The sequence below is a fragment of the Myotis lucifugus genome, unplaced genomic scaffold (assembly GCF_000147115.1).
Source record: "Myotis lucifugus unplaced genomic scaffold, Myoluc2.0 scaffold_204, whole genome shotgun sequence".
Classification (NCBI taxonomy): domain Eukaryota; kingdom Metazoa; phylum Chordata; class Mammalia; order Chiroptera; family Vespertilionidae; genus Myotis; species Myotis lucifugus.
Genome location: NW_005871252.1, coordinates 1,856,246 through 1,878,502, shown reverse-complemented (window position 1 = coordinate 1,878,502; position 22,257 = coordinate 1,856,246). Strand labels below are relative to the sequence as shown.

At 46.6% G+C, this 22,257-nt stretch overlaps 1 protein-coding gene across 6 annotated transcripts in view; it reads right to left on the bottom strand.

The window, feature by feature from the left end:
* Positions 1-16,133, bottom strand: part of ANXA2 (annexin A2) — a 43,537-nt gene extending 27,404 nt beyond the window's left edge. Inside the window, exons 1-4 of one of the 6 annotated variants that reach the window (XM_006097514.3) lie at positions 16,031-16,107; positions 13,455-13,507; positions 4,228-4,286; positions 610-709 (exon numbers count right to left, since the gene is read on the bottom strand). In XM_006097514.3, coding sequence (XP_006097576.1) covers positions 610-709; positions 4,228-4,275 — 148 coding nt within the window. In that variant the 5' untranslated portion in view covers positions 4,276-4,286; positions 13,455-13,507; positions 16,031-16,107. Of the gene's footprint in view, positions 1-609; positions 710-3,840; positions 4,042-4,227; positions 4,293-12,246; positions 12,296-12,680; positions 12,742-13,454; positions 13,508-16,030 lie in introns of those variants that run through there. The other 5 variants (XM_006097513.3, XM_023761262.1, XM_014463278.2 and 2 more) reach the window with 5 other exon arrangements.
* Positions 16,134-22,257: the final 6,124 nt, after the last annotated feature.

The following is a 22,257-nucleotide window of genomic DNA, read 5'->3' as shown; positions in this document are numbered from 1 at the left end:
GGGCTTTATCTGCGGGAGTTAGATAGGGAGGCTTTTAGCCTCCTGGTCCTCTTACTCATCCCGAAACTCGAGGAAACATACTCATTCCAACAATTCTTCCAATTCCAGCTCCAGGCCTAAGGAGTGGCGTGACTTGTAGAGTCACCAAAAATAAAAAAGAGTCTGAATTTTTCTCTCATTAGATCAATCTAAGAGCAAAGCAGTAAAATTTCCCCAGCATTTTGCCAACAAACATAATGAAATTCAAGGGGAATCAGGACAAAAAGAAAGGCCCTTAGGGATCACCATGACCAACTTCTTCCTTGACAGGAGAGGCACTGCAGCCTCAGAGGGAAGGGCGGGGCCCCAAGCGCACACCCGGGGGCCAGGTCCTGGCTGCTCTCAGCCTGGGCCGATTTCCATGTTGCTATGCTATTTGGTTAAACTATGTTCTCATGTTTTAGATCTTCTTCTCTCCAAATTGAGGAGGGAAGAGGCGGAAAAGGAGGGGGGGATGAAAACAAGCAGGTGTGGGGTAAGGTAGGGTTGAATCTGCTCCATTAAGACAATTGCGAATGCCCAATGTATGGAGATTCGAGGCAGGATGAAGAGACAACTACAAATGCCTACCTTTGGTCTTGATGGCCGTTTCGATGTTCAAAGCATCCCGGTCAGCATCGAAGTTGGGGTAGGCTTTGACCGACCCGTATGCACTTACGGGTGTGGAATGCTATGGGCAAAAGACAAACAGGCAACCACATCATGCACACTGAAGATCCTCTCGTTGAAACATCGATTTCTACAATAGATTTATTTTTCCTATTGTTTCTTTTAACAATTCCAATCATTCGTAGACTAGAGAACCACTTAAGTATGAACAAGCCACCAAATATAAGATAAGGAACTGCACTATTTCCTGTGAGAATTCTTCCTCAAAGGCCCGGTGAGTTTAGAATATGCTGTCTATATGTCCACTTTTCTTAATTTAGTGCACGCTCAAAAGCAGGCAACACAAAGCTGGGCATTCGAAAGCACCTGTGGATTTGGGGAGGTTTGAAAGAGCATTCACATTAGGCTGGCAACAATTCAAAACAAACGGAGAATGTGAAAATGCCTGAATAGCAAGTGTGTTCTGCCAAGTTTTTGTGACAGGCCCACGAATTTCCACTTGGGCCTGTTGGCTGAGCTCATGATGCGTTTAAAAGCAAATGCAAAACGCCGGCCTGCTTGCCTCTTAAAGTGAGGAAGCTCCTTCCACTTGGGCCACCGCTGTGACACCAAGGTGGTCAGGCCACGTGGCTACATCCTCCTTCATGTGGGCCCAGTTCCTCCTGCTCTTCCCTCTCCTCTCTGTCCCCTCCCTCTGCTGTATTATCACTATCTCCCCCTGCCTACCACTCTAACTAGTATTTTTTTCCTTATTGCCTTTTTTTTAAAACATCCATCTTTTTTTAAATTTTATTTTTATTGATTTCAGAGAGAGAGGAAAGGAAGGGGGGAAGAGAGAGAGAGAAAGAGAAAAGAGAGAGAGAGAGAGAGAGAGAAACATCAATGATGAGAGAGAATCATTGATCAGCTGCCTCCTGCATGACCCCTACTGGGGATGGAGCCCACAACCTGGGCATGTGCCCTGACCAGGAATCAAACCGAGACCTCCTGGTTCATAGGTCAATGACAATCACTGAGCTACGTGGGGTAATGGGCTTTGAAAAACATTTCAAAGGAAGAGGGTATGGTCGCAATGTTTTTCAAAGCCCATCAGCCTTCCTGATGGGATGGACCAACCCCACCCCACCTGAGACCGAGGTGAGGGCAACAACCTGCTCCTTCCCACAGGGTCAGCTCGCCTCCCCTTGAAGCTCCTGCAGCTCTCCTCCTCCCTGCTCCCTCCCCCAACACAAAGGACAGACAAGAGGACGGACAATGTGGTTTTGGTTGGCTGACGGCCGGCACAGCCACCCACAACTGTCCCACTTTCAGTGCCAGGGTTCCCCATCCTGAACCACCCCCGCCTCCCCCAGTACATAAAACCCATCATAATATGCGACTCTGTGTTGGCTCGGTTCCTGGAAAGAGGCAGAGACTAAGGCGCCCTGACTGACCTCTCCACCCACAGACATTACGTTATGGGCACCAGCTCCCTCTCCCACCACTTGGTTGTGTTAGCAGGGAGCTTATACAGGGAAGCAACTAAGAGTCCATCCCCTTGAATGCGTGTCCCAGGACAAGCCAGAAATCTAAGTTCAGAACTGGACACAACGTCTCACAAGGCGCCTGTAACTCTCCTGGCCAAGCAGGAAGTCCAGTTCATATGTATAACTCAGGAACACAATGAGCTACCCAGGTGCTTTCCACCTCACTTCACACCTTAAACTTTCCAGTAAGATGAACTCAATGGGAACCGAGCACACACTCAGGGAAAGGTAAGAACAACGTGCTCTTTTGAAAAGCTCTCTCTGCCATGGTGGCTGCAAAGTGTGGGTGGAAATCAAAGGAAAAATATCTCCCTATGTAATGGCAGTGCCATCCATGATTTACAAAGCAGATGGTCTGGTCACTGAGCCACATCATGTGTGGCTTCTGTTACAAAGTGCTCTCTCATCCTACTCCCAAACATGAGAAGGGCAACGTTTGGCATAATTTTATAGTATCCATGGGAACAAAATTAAATGGATAACTAAACCTGTTACCTGTAAATCCACTCATCTGAAAATCAAATTATTGAGGCAAAAGTGATCCTCCCTCAAAACGCTAGAGAAAACATGGCATTTTCTATTGCAGGCCCATCTCCCCAGACGGAGAAACGCATCACACTGGAGTGCAGCGACCTCAGAGGCTGCTCGAAAAGCCCTGTCAGGAAGCCTGATTCTAAAGACGATATAATGATCGGGTCCATTAAAGAAAGAAATCACTCAGCTCCTGGACCTGCCTGGACCTCAACGTGCAGCTTGTACTGTTGCCAACAGCAGTGGGCACCAGTTCCAAAAGGAAAGATTAGAAGTACGTATAGGCTCTCCACACCGTAACACCTGTGCTTGCATGGACACCGTCCATCTGAACATTTTGATGTCAAGCACCACAGACAATAGAGGGTTCTGTACCCACATGCTCCAAGCTGCGGTCAACCCACGGCGAGCGCTTCTTGGTACTTTAATTTAATTGAGAGCATATCATGAAAATTCTCCCAAGACATGCCTACAACCGGTGTCACTCACAGCTGAGTTTTTGTAAAGCCATTTCAGTCAAGATGACCTAAAAGATGTAAGATGGCCCTAGCCGGTTTGGCTCAGTGGATAGAGCGTCCGCCTGCGAACTCAAGGGTCCCAGGATCGATTCTGGTCAAGGGCATGTACCTTGGTTGCAGGCACATACCCAGTAGAGAGTGTGCAGGAGGCGGCTGATCGATGTTTCTCTCTTATCTATGTTTCTAACTCTCTATCCCTCTCCCTTCCTCTCTGTAAAAAAATCAATAAAATATATATATTTTTTAAAAAGATGTATGATGTTCTTAGATACGTTACATTTTCATAATTTATATTCTACTTGATCCTAAAAGTATTTGCAATGATATAATCTCACATGTAGTGTGACAAATTTTAACATAAAACAGAGAAGCAAATGCACCAGAATTATAGGTTCACATATTTCCTGGGAAAGACAATTAAAAATAATTCTGAGCTCCGTGATAGTCAAAGCAAAAAGGAAACATGATGAATCACAGTAGGCTCATTATTTCATTTTTTTAAACAAAAAAAAAGAACAAACATCCTAGCTTTTTAGGAGAAAAGCTTTCCCAGGTACTAAAATAATTTTTTTTTAAAGAAGTAAGTTCTTGTGTGGAATAACTTCCTGGACACTTACAAGCCCCGAACCCTCAGGATCTTTTTTGTTGTTGTTAATCCTCACCCGAGGATATTTTCTCCAGTGATTTTTAGAAAGAGTAGAAGGAAGGGATAGGGGGAGGGAGGGAGGGACGGAAGGAGGGAGGGAAAGGGAAAGAGAGAAAGAGAGAGAGAGAGAGAGAGAGAGAGAGAGAGAGAGAGGCATTGACATGAGAGAGACACATAGATTGATTGCCTCCCTCACTGGGGAAGCAACCAATGGATTGGGGGAGAACGGAGAACCAGGAGGGGGAGTGATTGTCTAAATTTTATCCCATTTTCTTAGTTGCAGAAGAAAAGGGAATAGTATTATCCAGAGAGATGTACAATTGGCAAAAATGACACCAAGTGAAAATGATATACTTACCTCCCCCTCCAAGCTGAGCTTGCACAGAATTTCGTGAACAGTAGACATTTTGAAAGAAGCTGGAAAAAAAAATACAAGAAGTCTTTAGGAAGAGTCTTTCCTTCCCCGAAGCACAGCGATTCATTACACTAATCTCTACTTCTCGGACCATTTCATCTGAGGATATTAGAGTAATTTTTACCAATATATGCAATTTCCATCTCATGATTGGGAAAATTAAAGCTTGGCGAAGGTTTGCTGAGGTTTGGGATGGGCTGCTGAGTTGGCCAGTCTCCACCCCGCCCCCCACCCTTGCCCTGTGTGAACAGACCCTGGGGAGACGGATTTGTGAACACGAAACCAAAATGCCCCCCTAGGCTAATGCAACTTGTTCCAACAGGATAACACTGAGTCTCCCACTTCTCGCACAAAGTGATAAGCTTGTCAAACCAGCCACAACTTCTGTTATTTCTCACCAGTAATCTGACCTATTGAAAGGGACCTGAAAACTAGGGGTGTGGACTGAAATCAGTAGCATTTCTAGGCTGACCCCTTCCTAAATGGAAGCCTTTACTACGATCCCTAATGACTTTCTTAGCTCACCGATGCTTAGGAGATATCAAACTGTTAATGAGAAAGACAGTGGGTAGATTTTCTGGCATTATCTCATTCCATAAAAGACTGATCCTTGCATTTAACATTCAAAATGGCTGAAATGAAGTCATCTTCCAGTTAATACATTTAATGGGGCTATGCACTATCGTCTGATGGATTGCTTTCCAGCTTTGCAATCACACAGTTCTCGGAATCGATACGCCAACCTCTGCCAATAAAAAGTGCTTGGCGGGCATTAAATTTACCTCAACTGAGCCAAGGCAGCAGCATCCCCCAAATAAAGGAAATAGAGCAGAGCTGCATCCGAAATAGTGGGAATGACATCTGGATTGCAGCATCTCCTGCTTTGGTATTTTTTCTTCTTCTTAATATTCTTTGACCAAGGAAATTGTGTCCATGCAAATTCAGCTTTCTATTCTCTTCCAACAGTTTGCTTAGTCTAAATATTTTCATAAAACTGGCTTGAGGGAGTACTGACATAGATACTTGCTAACTTATCAGAAGGCTTTGAACTAAGCCAATTCCAGGCTCCCTGTGGGGTGGAGGCAAGGGAGTGTAAGAGGAGAGGATTCTCCATTATTTGCGGTTATGGGTATATTTCTGCAAGGTTTTCTTTTTAAAAAAATATTTTTTAATTGATTCCAGAGAGGACGGAAGAGGGAGAAAGAGATAAAAACACCAATGACGAGAGAGAATCATTGATAAGCTACTTCCTATAGGCCCCACACTGGGGATCAAGCCCGAAACCCAGGCGTATGCCCTGACCTGGAACCGAACCGTGACCTTCTGGTTCATAGGTGGACGCTCAACCACTGAGCCACGCCGGCTGGGCTTCTGCAAGGTTTTCATCCCAATCTCGCTCCTAGACCACTCCTCTCTCTTCTGAATCTCACAGACAATTTTTAAGCACAGCAAAAAAGAAAAGCACAGCTATTCTACTCCCTCCCACTCCCATAACTCTCAGACACCCACCCCCCAAATATCCCAGAGCTGGGGTATAATCCTGATTTGCAATAAGTCTTCCTCTATAAATAAACTGTGGCACATGCAGACAATGAGTAATATTCAGGGCTGAAAAAAGAGGAGCTATCAAGTTAGGAACAGGCATGGAGAAACCTTAAATGCACATTATTAAGCAAGAGAAACCAATCTGAAAAGGCTACATATGATATGATTCCAACTCTATGACATTTTGGAAAAAGCAACACTATGGAGACAATAAAAGGATCAGCAGCAGTCAAGGATTAGAGGGGAAGGAAGGAGGGATGTATAGGCAGAGCAAAGAGGATTTTAGGGCCATACAACTATTGTGTGTGTCACGGGAATGGTGGGTACACATCATCATACTCCTGCCCACACCCATCGAATGTGTAGCACCAAGAATGAGCCCTCAGGTGAACTCTGGACTGTGACCGGTAGTGATGTGTCAGTGCAGGCTCATCAGCGGTAGCCAATGCACCCCTCAGGCGGGGCTGTTGGTAGTGGGGAGGTTGCGCATGTGTGAGGCTGGGAATATATGGGAGCTCTGACTTTCCACTCAGTTTTTCTGGGAACCTTACACTGCCCTGAAAAAGAAAGTCTCTTTTTTCTTCTTCTTCTCAAAAGGTCTTGCTCTGTAGGTGGACTTTCCAATCAGTAGCCACCGGCCACCTGTGGCTGCCAAGCACCTGGCAAGTGTCCAGTGCAAAGGGAGAGGTGCTCTAAGCGCCGAGTGCACACCAGCTTCGGGAGACTCGGTATGAGGAAAAGAATGTAACAATCTCTCAATAATTTACATTGATTAGATATTATAGTTATGAAGTGGTGGGTATACTGGGTTAAATAAAAAAAAAACGATTTAAATTCCATTTTACCTATTTCTTTTTTTAAATATATTTTTATGGATCTCAGAGAGGAAAAGAGAGGGAGAGAGCTAGAAACATCAAAGGTAGGAATCACTGATCAGCTGCCTCCTTCATGTCCCCTACTGGGGATGGTGTTCCCAAAACGAGCATGTGCGCTGGCCGGGAATCGAACAGTGTCCTCCTCGTTACAGTGCAATGAAACTTTGTGGCCCGTGCGCAGAAGTCCGTATTTTGTGGAAGAGCCACACTCAAGGGCCAAAGAGCCGCATGTGACTTTCGAGCTGCAGTTTGCCGAGCCTCAGTTTGCCGACCACTGGTCTAGAGGGTCCTGCACTGCCCAAAACCTTTGGAGTGGCTGGGTCAGTTAAAGACTAAGTTTGAGATTCCTCGTAAGACAAACGAGTTTGAGTCTGCTCAAGAAATCTCCAATTCCAACTTGGGCCAAGAAATGTTCCACAGGGTCCCATCAGTATCCTTCCACCTGAGAATCACCCCAGGACACTGCATCTCTCCGGCAGGCCATGGCTATCCCCCCCGGGGCTCCACCAGAAGAGGACTAGGTCTACAGCGACGTCTACAGCGACGGGTCGGCTCCTGCCACCAGTCCCCACTGTATACACCTAAGAAATAAAAATGCCAAACACACCGGGAACCATTAAGTCAGAGATGAAAACAGAGCTGCTTCTGCTTACAGGGAAGTGGGGACTAAATCCCATTTATTCATTAAACCAGGCACCTCCCGTTGGCTCTATTGTTTCAGAAATCTCCACCACAGAGGCACAGTGCATTTTTACGGAGCCCTGGCTTTGCAGGCAGCTGCTTAGCCATGTTCTGCCTGGGGCCCCCTCAGGACTGTACAAATCAAAGACAGGCTGGTATACACTCTCCACTCAGGTCCACTCTCCTCCCACAGCCACGACACACTGAGGAGAGACAGAAAACAGGGATGTTTAAAAGCCCCACAAACTTCCTTCCTGTTTTACTGTGCACAAGCTGTGCTGCCCTTCCCTCCGATCAGCCCTCCGTGCCACTGCCCATTCAGGCCCTCTAGTTGATCGTGTTCCTAACCCATCCTTCGGTGGCGGCCTCTCACTCTAGCTCAGTTTAGCCCTCAAAGATTCATACGGGTCCCTTTTGCGGCCACCGTAGCAGTGCCAGTGGGAAGATTACATCTTCTCTTTCCCAAGAGCTGAGAAGCAGTGTTCCATGCATGCCCATCCGAAAGGATGATGACGTTCAGGTTGTCCGAGGACATGACAAAGGGCAGCAAATTGGCAAAGTAGTGCAGGTTTACAGGAAGAAATACGTCACTGACACTGAACGAGTGCAGCGGGAGGAAGCTAAGGGTGCAACTGCGCATGTGGGCGTTCACCCCAGCGAGGTGGTCATCACCAGACTGAAGCTGGACAAAGATCGCAAAAAGGTCCTTGGATGTAAAACCAAATCTCACCAAGTAGGAAAGAAAAAGGCAAATACAAGGAAAAAAAAATTGAGAAGATGCAGGAATAAAGTAATAGTATATACAACTCTCATTAAAAACTTAACATGAAAAAAAAAAAGACTGGCACGGGAACCCAGCCTCAGCGCCCTCTGTCTACTCCCCAGCAAAAGTGGACTTGCTTCTCAGCAGACACACTGTGCTCCTTTAATCCACAGCGCCTCGATGCCTGTTCCCCCCATCGCCTTACTCGCAGCTGCTCTAGTTAGAGAGCCTGCCCATTCCTCAGGCCGCCGCTGCCCTGGCCTCTGCTCTAACGGGGCAGCTGCAGCCCCCATTCCACAGTGCTCTCTCCCTCCTTTCAGTGCCAGGAGCACTTACTGATGCCGCTAGAGTCATCCACTGACCACAAGTGTCCTGAGTTCCTGCCACGTACCAAGTATTCAAACGGCAAATGCTGACGTCCAGTTCAGTGCAGCAGGCAATATGCTTTATCTAGTCTCCCTGGGAGTCTCAGTTTCCCCACACATTAGGTGCTAAATAAACGTTTTGAAACAGTGAGCTGCTATTTTGCATAATTAATCATTTGCACGTATATTATTTATAATCATTCTGCAGAAAAAGCAAATATGTCAATAACCACGAAGTAATGTCCATGAAACTGGCTATTACTCCATGCATGTCTTTTGTAGCTATGTAACTATTTCCTATTTCCTGCAAGCTTCATGGCAAACTTTATCTTCACCGTAGAAATAAACTATGGCCCCTGTTTCTTTATTGCATCCAATTCCCCTGGCAAAGCCAAGTCATTCCGTGCATGATTGATTGGTCGCTAGAAGAAAGAGTTGGCTTTCCCACTCGTGTTTGTTAAAACATTAGCTTAATATAGTACAGGTGATTAATGAGACCGTGTCAGTGTGCTGCTACTCTTGAAAGCGGAAAAAGACAGTCTTGGCAGTGTTACTGTAGGTTACAAACACTGGGAACATTCAAATAATCTATGAACAGAGTCCTAACGAGTACACACTCGCCCGCACAGCATTAAGGCTGAGTACACACTCGCCCGCACAGTAAAATTCACCAGCGCACTGACAACCAACGATGAAATGCAGACCCCACCCTGCAGGGCCGTCTGCTCTCTTCCCTCCTCGCCCCAGTGAGACACCTGAGAGATTAGATTAGCCAGGTCACCTGGCTGATGAGTAGGGAGACAGGGCCGATCCCAGGCTCTCTGACTCTTAGGTCTTTGCCCTTTCAACTTCACCACAGCTGTTCTTCGTTCTAAGGCAGTGACGGCAAACCTTTTGAGCTCGGCGTGTCAGCATTTTGAAAAACCCTAACTTAACTCTGGTGCCGTGTCACATATAGAAACTTTTTGATATTTGCAACTATAGTAAAACAAAGACTTATATTTTTGGTATTTATTTTATATATTTAAATGCCATTTAACAAAGAAAAATCAACCAAAAAAATGAGTTCGTGTGTCACCTCTGACATGCGTGTAATAGGTTCGCCATCACTGTTCTAAGGGATGAAGACACCAAGAGGATGATAAAAGCAATAGGAGTGAGGTCACCTGAGAGCCTAAAGCAGTGGTTCTCAACCTTCTGGCCCTTTAAATACAGTTCCTCATGTTGTGACCCAACCATAAAATTATTTTCGCTGCTACTTCATAACTGTAATGTTGCTACTGTTATGAATCGTAATTTAAATATCTGATATGCAGGATGGTCTTAGGCGACCCCTGTGAAAGGGTCGTTTGACCGCCAAAAGGGTCGCAACCCACAGGTTGAGAACCGCTGGCCTAAAGGGTGAGGTAGTGAAAGATTCGAGCTGGAGAAACGTGGGGAGAGCCTGGCAGATGGACGGGAATGTCCCTGGGTGTCAGAAGAACAAGAAGACAGGCTTAAACCAGCCATGCCTATTGTGGGTCCTCGCGGGGCCCTAAATACACATTTCTGAATGGTACACATGGAAGCTTGGGAACACTGGAGGGCCAGAAAGCCAACGTGATTCGTTCCCAATACGCATAGTCTCTGTTCACAGCACTTGCTCTGGAGGCTGAATTTTCTTACTGAAAACAATAGCTCTGCCTTTGTGCACCTGTTGTTCTAAATGAGAATAAAATCAAGTCTATGCGCCAGGAGGCGATTCCGTTCCCACCAACTCCTGAGCACAGTAAAATTCACCAGCGCGCTGACAGCAGAACCCCGCCTTTCTGCACACCGCTCCACAGGGCAGTCTGCAGCTCTCCTCCCAGCACTCCACCGCACCCGGATCCCCAACTGGTTTGGACTTGCAAAAAGAAAAAAAAAATCAGTAAATTCAATCTGTTGGTGAGAATCTCTACATACCAGTACCTTCCATTCCCAGAGAAGGGCTGGGCTACCAGACAAGATCATTAGCACCTTTATCAGGGAAAGTTTTTCCTTTAAGAAAATAGACTTACTGAAAAGCCACACCCGCTTCAAACTGGTTTGAAATTATTCGCCACTGGGGTAAGAACAGACTCACTCAACTCCACCCTAACGCAGGGAACAGAGCGGACTCCTCTACCTTGAAAATATTAATAAAGGAGACTGTTAACTGCCTGACTAAAGTAGCTCTTACTGGAGTGAAAAGCTAGACATTAATGAAACACTGTCGAAAACCAAATGATTTACAGTTAGCATGAGGTCTAGCTTAAAGATAATTTAAAGGGTCTGTCCTTTTTTAAAACCCGACAGATTGTTTTGTACATTATTGTTTCACTTCAAACAGAGTTAGAACAAAAAAACAGTTACAATGAAACGGCTTTACCTTCTCCCCACAAAAGAAAAATAACAGTTTGCAAACAAGTGGAAACAAACAAAAAAAGAGTAAGCCTAAAAGTAAACACTTGAGATAGTAAAAACAAGTTATAGGAAATGAATTAAGAGTCAGCTCCAGAAAGACCAAATATGAATTCCCACAAACAAACAAACAAACAAACAAACAAAAACATGTTGCAACAGGGCTGGTCTGCAGAGCGAACCTGACAACCATCCAACAGTTTCGCTGACACACCCACTTTAGAGTTTCACAGTGGAGTGTTGATGCGTAACCACAAAACACAGCCCTAGCAACCATGCTGAATCAATCAGGGACTGGATGACACAAAAGAGAATTTCTAAACCAAAAAAATCCACGGGGGTGGGTGTGGCGGTGGGGAGTTTGTTTTTTTGGGGTGTGGGGGGGGGGAGTGTGGAGGTTTGGGCTTCCCCACCAAAGCCCTTACTGTGCAAAATGCTGGGTCTAAAGGACCAGCCACAATTTTAAAGGAACGGGGGAGTGGGGGGGGGGGAAGAACCCATTCGTGGGGGTGGGCAGGGAGTGCCACTGTACTCCACTCTCCACCCCTCCCCCAAGCATTTTTATTTAACAGAAACTTCCTGAAAGCACACACTTTTCTCCTTGGTTTTATGGTCTTGATTAAGCCTGAGTCACAGGGCCAAGTCATTCTCCAGAAATCCTGGAATTCGCCCTCCAGCCTTGATAGTACTGGGCGGGAAGGACAGGGCACCACTTGCGCCTGCTTGTCCCTTTTGTTGCTGGATCTGAGTCAATATTTGTTTGCTACCTACAGGCAGGTTGCAGCCTCCTGCTCTCAGAGCCTCTCCTACTCAGCCTCCTGATAAGGGATGGAGTGGGTGGAAAGAGACCAGCAGGAAGAATGAGGTCAGTTGGCAGGAAGCACTCTCAGAGCTCAGAAATCAAGGCCTTCACAACGACAGCTCCATTTCAGTGTTTTATGGCCTGCATGTTGTATTTCCAATGGGGCCTGCTGCCAACAGAAAGAAAGTCTAAACTCAGCCTTCAAGATCTTCCGCACTCTGGACTTTACAGATTGATTCATAAATATCTCTTACACACTCGCGCGCACGCGCACACACACACACACACACACACACACACACACGCACATACACACACATGCACACACATACACACGCATGCACACACACCAGCATTGAAATCGAATGCCAATGGTATCGTTCTCCAAACACACTTAGCGCTGTCCTGCTACCTCTAGGCCCAGGTCCTCCAAGTTCCCTCCACTGTGCTCTCTCAATCATGGTCCGCTAACATCCTCATAAGACCTCAGGACACAAAAAATACTGTTACCTTTTCTCCTGCACCTCTTCCTGCTCTGGGCTGTGGCTCTCCAGTGTGTCTGAAATTTCAGAGCAGAGAGTCTATAGGCGAGCTCCCATTCCATCCGCCCACAGGGTTTCTGTCTTACTCATGCATTTCCTCATGGGTCTGAGCACAGTGCCTAGCCCAGCACACACTAGGCGTTCAGCCACATTTTTGGAGGATTTACACACACCGGGTCTTTCCTTATTCTGTCTTTTTTTTTCTTCCCTCTTCTTTTCCAATGTACCCACCTTCCTCAATTTTCTTTGCCTCCCACAGACTATCTCCAATGGGTTTCCAGTTCCACTCATTCAGAGCTGGAGGCTTCAATTCCCAGCTTCCATGCAAATCTTTGCCAAAGCCTGGCAACTTCTTTCTCCTCATAAAATGCAGCCCATTCCCAGCCCAGCTCGGCACCCCACCTCTCCTAGCTCTGTCCACTGGTCCACGTGGACATGGAACCCACATCTCCTATGGCAGGAAAGGAAAGGAAGGAGGTGGGAAGGAGAAAGGATCCGGAGAGGCCTCGGGCCTCTGATTTCCCGTGCGCTGTGCGGGTGTAGACTGGGCGTGGCAAGGAGACAAAGGGCAAGGATCCCAGTCACCGCCACTCCTGGAAGTCAGGACTTCCCACAGCAGCCTGGGATTCGGCTATGTGGATGCTTATTGACCTCTGACAAGATGGAGCTCAGGTGGTTGAAAAGCTTCAGGTTGTACCCTGAAAAGGAGATCCGGAGGTAATCTCTGAAGCCTGGGTATCTGCTGACTCCTCCTGCTGACCTGCTCCCCAACAAAGGAGATGGGGACTGCCTCTGGCAATAGGAGAAGGACAAATATACCAGACAGAGAATGGGCGGAAATAATTTTTTTTTTTAAGGACTGGAATTTCCTCTGAGTTAGCCTAAAACTAGAATAGGGTGTGGCACCAGGGAAAATGAGGGTGGATTCCCATATTTTAAAAAAAGCATTCTATTTCAATCAGAACATTCCAATTCTATCAGATTCTCACAATCAAATCCAAGAGACAGGTTAAACCACAATAACTTTCAGAACAGTTTCCCTGCGGTTAAATGTGATGCTCAGGTCTGTGGAGCAGCTGGAATAAAGGGGCAAGGAGCCCCAGTCAACTTGGAAACTAACCGATTTGGGGATACGGAACATTCAAAATCCAATTACTGCCTGTACAATGCACTTACTTTGTCTATTTTTCTGTCTGTTTGGTTCACTGCTGTGTCTCCAATGCCTATAACTGTGAACAGAACAGAGCAGTGGTTAGTAAGTATTGTGGAACCAATGATGTTGAAAGCAGCCCAGCAGAGCCCGGGACTCCTTTGTGACACACCCACGCTCAATTAATGAAAAATGCCTCCGTAGGCCCAGAGCCTGCACAAGCCAAGAGGGAGAACAAAGGCCCAGGACAGGGTGTTCGTGCCCGAGCCTCCTGCCAATGGTGCAGGAAGAGCCTACAAACCTCAAAATCAATAGCAAGTACAGAAAGATGTCTATCTTGCCAGCAAAACTACTTAAATTAGAAATTAGTCAGGAAACTAATGGCCAGGTCTACTGGCCTAAAGACAATCAATGAAGTAGTTTAATAGCTCAGGCACAGGATCTTAAAGATTGAGACGCCAACCCAAGACCAAGCTCCTGATCAAAGCCAGTGAGTCAGCAATATTTCCTGGGCATGTACCCCAGGCAGGCCACTTGGCACTGCAGGAAATTACAAAATCCAAGCGGTCTCTAAATCATAAACCCCTAACTGAAAAAATGCATATTGATGGGCACACCCTTCTACTGCAGATGCTGGATCCTTCTGGAGAAACCCTTGAAGCTTTTAGAGAACAAAGGGACTTAGGAGAGGGGAGGAAATTGCTAAGCGGGAATGTCTTCACACCACTGGCCACAGGGGACACCTCTCCGAACTTGGCCTCAACTAAAATCGTTCTTCACAATGCCTGAATGTTACGTGGCTCCTTGATTCCATAGCTTCCACTTCTATGAATTACAGGTGTGTTTGGGTAACGAGGTTTTCTTGTGGGTTTGTTGTGTGTTTTTTTCATAACACAACTCCCCTGGGGTGTTGAAGATTAGGACCACCAACCACTCCCAATACTGAATATTAATCTCTAATCTCTAGCTAGGTGTTAAGGCCAATGGAATGGGAAGGAGGGGGGGATGCAGAAGTGGATAGGCCTGGATGACTTTGATCAGATGTCAATCAAGAAAGAGGGTCTCGAAGGAGGCAGGAGGAAGGCAGAGAAAAGTGGAGGGGGAGGGGGGCAAAGACATATTTTTCAAATTAAGGTAATTTAATCTGTGTCAACCTTAAAACTAATAAAAGTTCCAGAAAAAATATTTCTGTGGTTTATTCTTCCTACACATATCCTCCCTCACCTTTCCACCCCCACCCCCCCCCCCCCCCGGCCACAGCAGGCATGTACTGTCCGTGCACTTAAGCAGGTGTTTCTGAGCTACCCTGGGAACCAAGGCGCCTCCCCTGACATTGTGTCAGTGGGAAGGTGCATCCCGTGTTTCAAACCTCCAAGTTTGAAACACGCAGGCACAGTAGCACACACTTCCGAACAACATCTGTCTGAACGCAGGGGCCCGATTCCTGGACTCCAGAACTTAAAGTGCTTGGTAAAGACCCAACGTGCACCCTTAAGTACACTGCTCTTTTACACACCAATTCGGAATACCCATAGCTTCAAAATGACAAATCCTAACACAAAAATGGCGCTCTAGAATTGTATGGCACAATGTTTTCGGTATGCTTTACATATTTATTTTTGAATGAACATTTTTTTTGGAATGTTCAATAACCTCATGTGAGTGGAGGTAAAAATGGATATCCTTAACCCACATTCATAGATAAGAAAATTGATGTTCATCTCGCAGGTTCTCAACAGCCAGGTGGTGGAATCCAGCCCCCCACACCAGGCGGGACCCACCCCACAGGGCTGCAGGAGAGGCCCAGGGGCCCCACCCTTTTCTGTACTCAGTCCCTGACTCACTGTGGCATCATGGTGGCACCCCTCCCCACAGAACCCCGGGGACACTTCCTCCCTGACTCAAAAGTGGTCAGCCAAGTGGGAAACGCTCCAGATCTACGGAAATCAGAAGCTGCCTCTCTTACAGAATAATCTAGACAAAGGAGAATGAGCTGAGGTTTTTTTCTTTTCATTTTGCTTTGTTTTATTGGGGAGAGGGGTTTGCTACTAGAAATTCCCACCCCTCATCCTGCCCCCACGGCTTCCCTCCCACTGGTCGGTTCAAGTTCCACAAATGCGCGTTTGTTTCAGTAAAGTAACTTGGAACAGAGGGGGACTACTTTCTAGATGGCCGGAAAGCTTCCATTAAACGCGGAGGTAAATGCCCCGCTGACTGCTCCGCTGGGACCTGCGGCTCCCCGGGCGGCCACACCCTAACCCCCACCTTGCCCGGAACGCGGGGCCTCCCTCGCACCCCTCCCCTGCGCTGCCTCCCCGGGCTTCCTGAGAGCCTTCGGGGGTGAATGCACGACCCGGTCCCTCTGCCCGTACCCCCAACGCCAGGGCACACCCGGCCCCTCACTCCAGCCCGGACCCCCTGGCCACTGCGCCCCGCTCTCCGCAGAAACCCCGTGCGGACCGTCCCCCAGCCCCTCCGCCGGATGGCCTACAAGGTCCCCGTCGCCCGAGCCTCTGCAAGGCCGTCTCTCCCGGCCTCTCCGCGCCCCGCTAGTGCTGCGGGCCCCGGGCCATAGCGGACGGGCAGGGCGCGCCCCGCTTACCTGGGCCGGGCGCCGAGAGCTGTGAGTGTCCCCAGATGCCGAGCGCGGCCGTCTGGCCTGGGTGGGGCATTTATAGCCGCCACATCCTCACTCTGCAGGCGAGGCCCGCCCCGCCCGCCTGCCCCGCCCCGCCCCGCCTCCCCCTTCCCCGTCCGCTCCCACCCGGAGCCAGGCTGACTCACCCTCCCCGACCCGCCCGCCAGGAGGGCAGCCTCGCCCTGGAACGCTCCCCGCGCTGCGCCCGAGCGCCCCCCGCCATGGCCCTGCCCTCCAGCCAGGCGCCCCGGAGGCTTCCTCGACGGCCATGGTGTTCCCCCCTTCCCCATTCCAGTTCTCGAGCGCCACGCGGCGTCCTCCGCCCTGGTTTTGATTAATAAATTCACAAGACTTTAGTAGACTCTGAGCTTAGTTAAGCAACTTTTTTCTTTTTTGGCGTCAATGCAATGGAAGGAAAAATTGTTCCAAGAAACATAAGTCGTGATTCCCCTGAGCTGGGGCCCTTGGCATCCAGCTCCCCGTTACCGTCTGCAAACATGTTAGCTTAACCTCTGGCCAGCAGTTCCCGGGAGGAGCGGGGAGGGCGAGCCTGCGGCTCCCGCCCTGCCAAGACTCCGAGGCCAGAGCAGGGACGGGGGGCGTGGGAGGGGGTGCAGAAGCCGGGAGCCGGGATCCCAGCCCCTCCCGCCCCCGGGAGGCGCCTTTTCCCTGGGAGAGCTCTGCTCTGCGCTCCCAGCCTGTGGGGCCCCCGACTCAGCCCCCCGAGCGCCAGGCAGCTCCGCGCGTCCTCCTGGCAGGCCTTCCCGGGCTGGGTGGGGCCGGGGCTTCGGACCTGGATTTCCAACAAAGGAGGTTCCTCCGCTCCTTTTTTCAGAATTGTCTGTTTTTCACAGCCACTTCGGCAGCTCCCTCACTTAGTGCTGAGCAGTTTCTCTCGCTTTTCTTCTCTGCGGCTTTGCTTCCACGGGCCACAGGGGCAACACTAAGCAAACATGGTTTTGTGTGACTGCGCAAACACTGGACTCAAACAAGCAGAAATGTTAACGCTAAGAATCCCTGCCTCTTTGGATTCCCTCCTTCCACACTCACTCATGCAGCTCTTTCTCCTAGTCTTAATGCGTTTGTGTTTTAATCTCCCACCTACCTTTAAAAAAAAATGTTTCAATTGATATTAGAGAGAGAGGAAGTGGGAGGGAGAAATGGAAAAATCAATGATAAAGAATCATGGATTGGCTGCCTCCTGCAGGCCCCCTACTGAGGATAGATCTCACAACCCAGCACACGCCCTACCTGGGAATTAAACAGCGACCTCCTAGTTCATGGGTCAATGCCCAGCCACTGAGCCACACCAGCCGGGCTCTCCCATCTATCTTAACATTCATTTTTACTTTCCAGTTGAGCATCATTTCACTCCTGGGAATCAAAAGCGATAGCAAGGCCAAAAGACATTATTGTCATGCCACTTAGCTGCCAAGTCCAGACTGCAAATGGGGTCTCGGGCCACTCAGCCCAGAGCTCATGGCAACCCTGTTCTTCCACTTGGAATGATCCATGATAAGCCCTATCAGGAGGACAAACAGAAAGTAATTTTGATACAATTTCTGATTTACATTTATAGCTCTTCAATTTAGGCCAAACGCCTTCCAGGGCAGAAACTGCCTACTTCTACTATAAACATTCCGGGACAGACAGTAATGGTTGGACAGGATTCTACCACCTTTCTCTACTCCTCTAGGCAGATTCCACAGTCTCTTACTCCAAATTGTGCCATGGGTGATAGGTCCTCTACAGAAGATAAGATCTGAGTCCAATCATGTGGAATACATGAAAGCCACCAAGTACACACAAAAATGTTTCTGTTTATCTTAGGCACCCAGCAAATCCAAACAGCTCTTTGCAGTAGCCAGACTTTGCTTCATGCTACAGAATATACACTGATGTTATTATAAAAATGAAGCAATTAGAAGTCATGGTTTAGCAATAACTGAGGCATGTGGGCCAATTATGCTAATGTAAAAGAATTTGGCCTGGCCGGTATAGCTAAGTAGATAGAGCACAGGATCCTGGACTGAAGGGTCATGGGTTTGATTCCAGTCAAGGGCATGGTCAAGGGCACATACCTTGGTTGCAGGATCCATCCCCAGCCTGGGGTGCATGTGGGAGGCAATCAGTCCAGTGGATGTGATGTGTCTCTCATATCCAGGTTTCTCTCTCTGTCTCTCCCACTCTCTTCCTCTCTCTCTAAAAATCAATGGAAAAAATATCCTCGGGTGAGGATTAACAAAAAAAAAAACAAAAAAAAAAACTTACAAATGTCTTAGTGCAAAGACTCTCTTTTTTTTTTCTTTCTTTTCTCCTATGGTGTGGGAGAGTGTTTACTACAACAGATCCCAGATTACATCTGCTGTTACACATGCTGTCCTCAAAGGCCAGAGTTGTTTTGTTCACACTCCCATCTCCTGCACCTCAACACCTCTAATAGTGACTTGCTAGCACTGATAGGCACTCACTAAAAGTTATAGGCTAGAATTATTCACCCAGTAATAGAATGTCACAGCAGAATGAAGCTTTAAGAGATTAATTTGCCCAATTCTAAATTTTTATAGATGAAGAAACTGGAGCCCAAATAAAGTTTCCTGCCCAGTCCAGAGATTAAATAATGCACCCAAGTTACTTGTTGCAATGTAACAAATTGCCACCAAAACTTAGTGGTTTAAACATAACCATATATTTGCTCTTGATTTTACAATTTGAACAGGACTCGGTGGGGATAGCTTGGCTCTGCGCCTCACGATGCTGAGCGGGGCAGCTCAATGGGTCTGGAGGATGGAAAGTGGCTTTGCTCCTTTGTCTGGTGCCTCAGCTTGGGTTCTTAGAATGGCTGAGAGCCAGCTGGATCTTTTTCTTCCCTGACCTCTCATCCTCTAGGTCCTCCTCTCTCTCTGTACCAGGTAGTTAGTAATGGCAGCTGGCTTTCCAGAAGCAAAAGCTATTAATGCTCTTCGCTTAGAGACCATACAAATATAGCCAACAGGCTGGGTTGGCGTTGTGGGCTCCAGTTTGCTGATCCTTGCTTTAATTCATTGTCTGATAAGATTTTGGCTTTGCCCTCTGGACTCTTGGCTCCACTCTCCGAGATAGTCTTACCTTTTCCTTACAACTGGCCCAGATTTGTAGCTGGGTAGCTCTCTGCTTCATGCCAATAGAAACTCAAAGATCCAGAAACCTTTTTAAATTTTGAACTTCTGTGTCCAAGATAGCAGTTCCTTAATTAATACAATTTTCTTTAAAACTATGTGGACTTTCTATAAATCTTATTAAGCTTCACTCCATGCTCTAAAATTCATATCCAATACAATTTTCTCAAAAATTGTGGATCTTCTGTAAATCTTATTGAGGTTTACCCCATGCTCAAAAGTCCACATTCATGAATCTTTCTGAAAACAGACCTCTCTCTCTATTTTGTACGTATTAGGCTGTAGTTGAACAATGCATGTAAGATTCGTAGAAGCCCTGAAATCATCTTCAAAGTAATATCAAATCTTTCTGAAATCTCAATAATAAAAAAAGTTTTGTGGCCACACATGATCTGATCTTTACCCTGAGGCTATACTTACTTTGTAAATTTCCACGTATTTTGTAAATCTTCCACTGGGTAGAATTCTGCTTGAAAACCAAGCATTTCTTTCTTTAGTGCATTTCTTTCTTGTTGTATTTTATCATAAGCAGCTAAAAGAAGACCATTGATACTTTCAACATTCTGAAAATCCCCTTGGCTAGCAGTTCATTGGGCACATTTTCTATTATTCATGTTACCATAGGCAACAATATTGTTAAACATCTGCCAATACATAGCCTAGGTTGCCTTTTACCCAACCTCCCATAGCAATTTCCTCATCACTCTTCCAACCTCCACCAACAGTCTTCTCTCTGTTATGACTGCCTGGCAGTAAAGTCAATGTCACATATTTTGGGGTTTTGTTACAGCAACACTCCACGTACTAATTTCTATTTCAGTTACCTATTCCCAGAAGCAAACCAGCTCCAAATCTTAAAGGCTTAGAACCACCATCAATTATTTGTTCACGACTTTACAAAGGGCAGAGTTCACTGGGTCAGCCCTTCTCTGGTCTAGTTAGCGTTGGCCAGGAAGACCCAGATGAGGCTGCAAGACCCAAAAGGGCCTCTCTCCAGCTGCCAGTTGCTCGTTTTCAAGAGTGAAAGTAGAAGCTGCAGACACAGAACTGGAACAGTGTCACTTCCACTGAAATTCATTGGTCAAAGCAAGTCATATAACCCAGGGAAGGGGAAACAGATGCCACCTCTTCATACAGGGAGTGACATGTGTGCATACTAGTGGAAGGAATTGTTGGCAACCACCTTTGTAGACAATCTACCACATTCCTTAAACTAGTATAGTAAGTGGTAGAGCTAAGGCTGTAGTATATTTTTCTGCCTTTCAGTACACTGCTTTTTCCATTACACCGTATTTCTCACATATCACCATTGCTTCAGTGAGACACAGTTGCCTCCAAGTCTTCTACCTTCTATGCTTTAGATTCTCACTAACCACCAAGCTGTTATTTCCTTGAGCCTTGTTATATGCAATCAGTATATAATAATGTCTTGTACTTGAAGTTGTGGCCAGAAGAGGAACAAAAAAATCCCTGGATAATCCAACAGCCAAATAATAGGCATTCTAGGAAAAAAGAATAGGCAAAATGGAGGGGGAGAAAATCATCACGAAATAATTAAAGACAATTTCTAGAACTCAAGGCCATGGGTTTTTAGATTGAAAAAGCCACAATAAATGGAAAACAGTCCCAAGGCAGATTATCATGAAAGTTTAGAATACTAGGTGAGGACAGGGGCAAGGTCCTGAAAGATTCCAGAGAGATGAAAAAATGGTCCTATATGCAGGGTAAGAAATAGGAATGATATTATACTCAATATTCAGATCCTGGTTTCTAAATGCCATTCCCCAGTAAATGAGTCAGTTCTCCTTGGAGAAACAGCTGGCTTCAGAGATCAGACAGAGAAAAGACATGGTGAGCTTTGTGCTAAACAACTGATGGGAACATGTGGAAAAGGCACAAAAGCCAATTTGAAGGGGCTCTCACTGGTTAAAATTTGGGATAATTTATCATCATATTGGATAATTATAGGAATTGATTATATCATACTGACTAGTCTAAACTGATAGTAAAAAAAAATACACAAAAAGATGGGATAGGGAAAGCTCTTATTCACAAAATAATGCCAACTTATACCTGTATCTGAAAAGATAATCATTACTTTGCAAGTAGATTCCATACCAAGAAAACTATAAACCAAGAATGCATACATAATAAACACGTCTCAAAGATGCTGTTTATGCCAGAATGCCCTGTATTCATTTCCTGGAGTTGCCATAACAAATGACCAAAAACCAGGTGGTTAAAAACAACAGAATTCATTCTCTCAGAGTCCGGAGGCCAGAAGTCTGAAATCAAGGTATCAACAGTGCCACACCGCTCTGGAGGCTCTAAGGGAGATTCATGCCTGGTCTCTTCCCGCTTCTCATGGCTGTTCCTTCACATCCCTCCAGTCTCTGCCTCCATCTTCACAGGGCCTTCTTCTCAGCTTCTGTGTCTTCCCACTTCTGTCTCTTACAAGAACACCTGTCACTGGATTTAGGAACAAACTAGATAATCAAGGATGGTCTCACCTTGAGACCCATAACTTCATTATATGTGCAAAGACCCTTTTTCCAGATACGGGTATAGTCGCAGATTCTGAGGTTTAGGATGTGGTCACATATTTGGGGGCCACCATTCATTCTAGTACACACCTTTTCCAAGAAGTACTGGATCTAGAAAATGGGATTACTGCAAAAATAAATGAGTAGAGCCGGGCCAGTGTGGCTCAGTGATTGAACATCAACCTATGAACCAGGAGGTCACAGTTCGATTCCCAATCAGGGCACATGTCCAGGTTGCAGGCTTGATCCCCAGTAGGGGGCATGCAGGAAGCAGTCCAGTAATGATTCTCTCTCTCCCTTCCTTTCTGAAATCAATAACAGTATATTTTATAAAAACATAAATTAGAATTTCCAGAATGATGGGGAGGAGAGAACTTGGACCCACAGCTGTTCAGGAGGTACACAGAGTGACCAATTTAGATTGGAGAAGAGAACTGAGGCTCTAACAAGGATACCCAAAAAAGAGTAGGAGGAAGCAATTACTCAATGA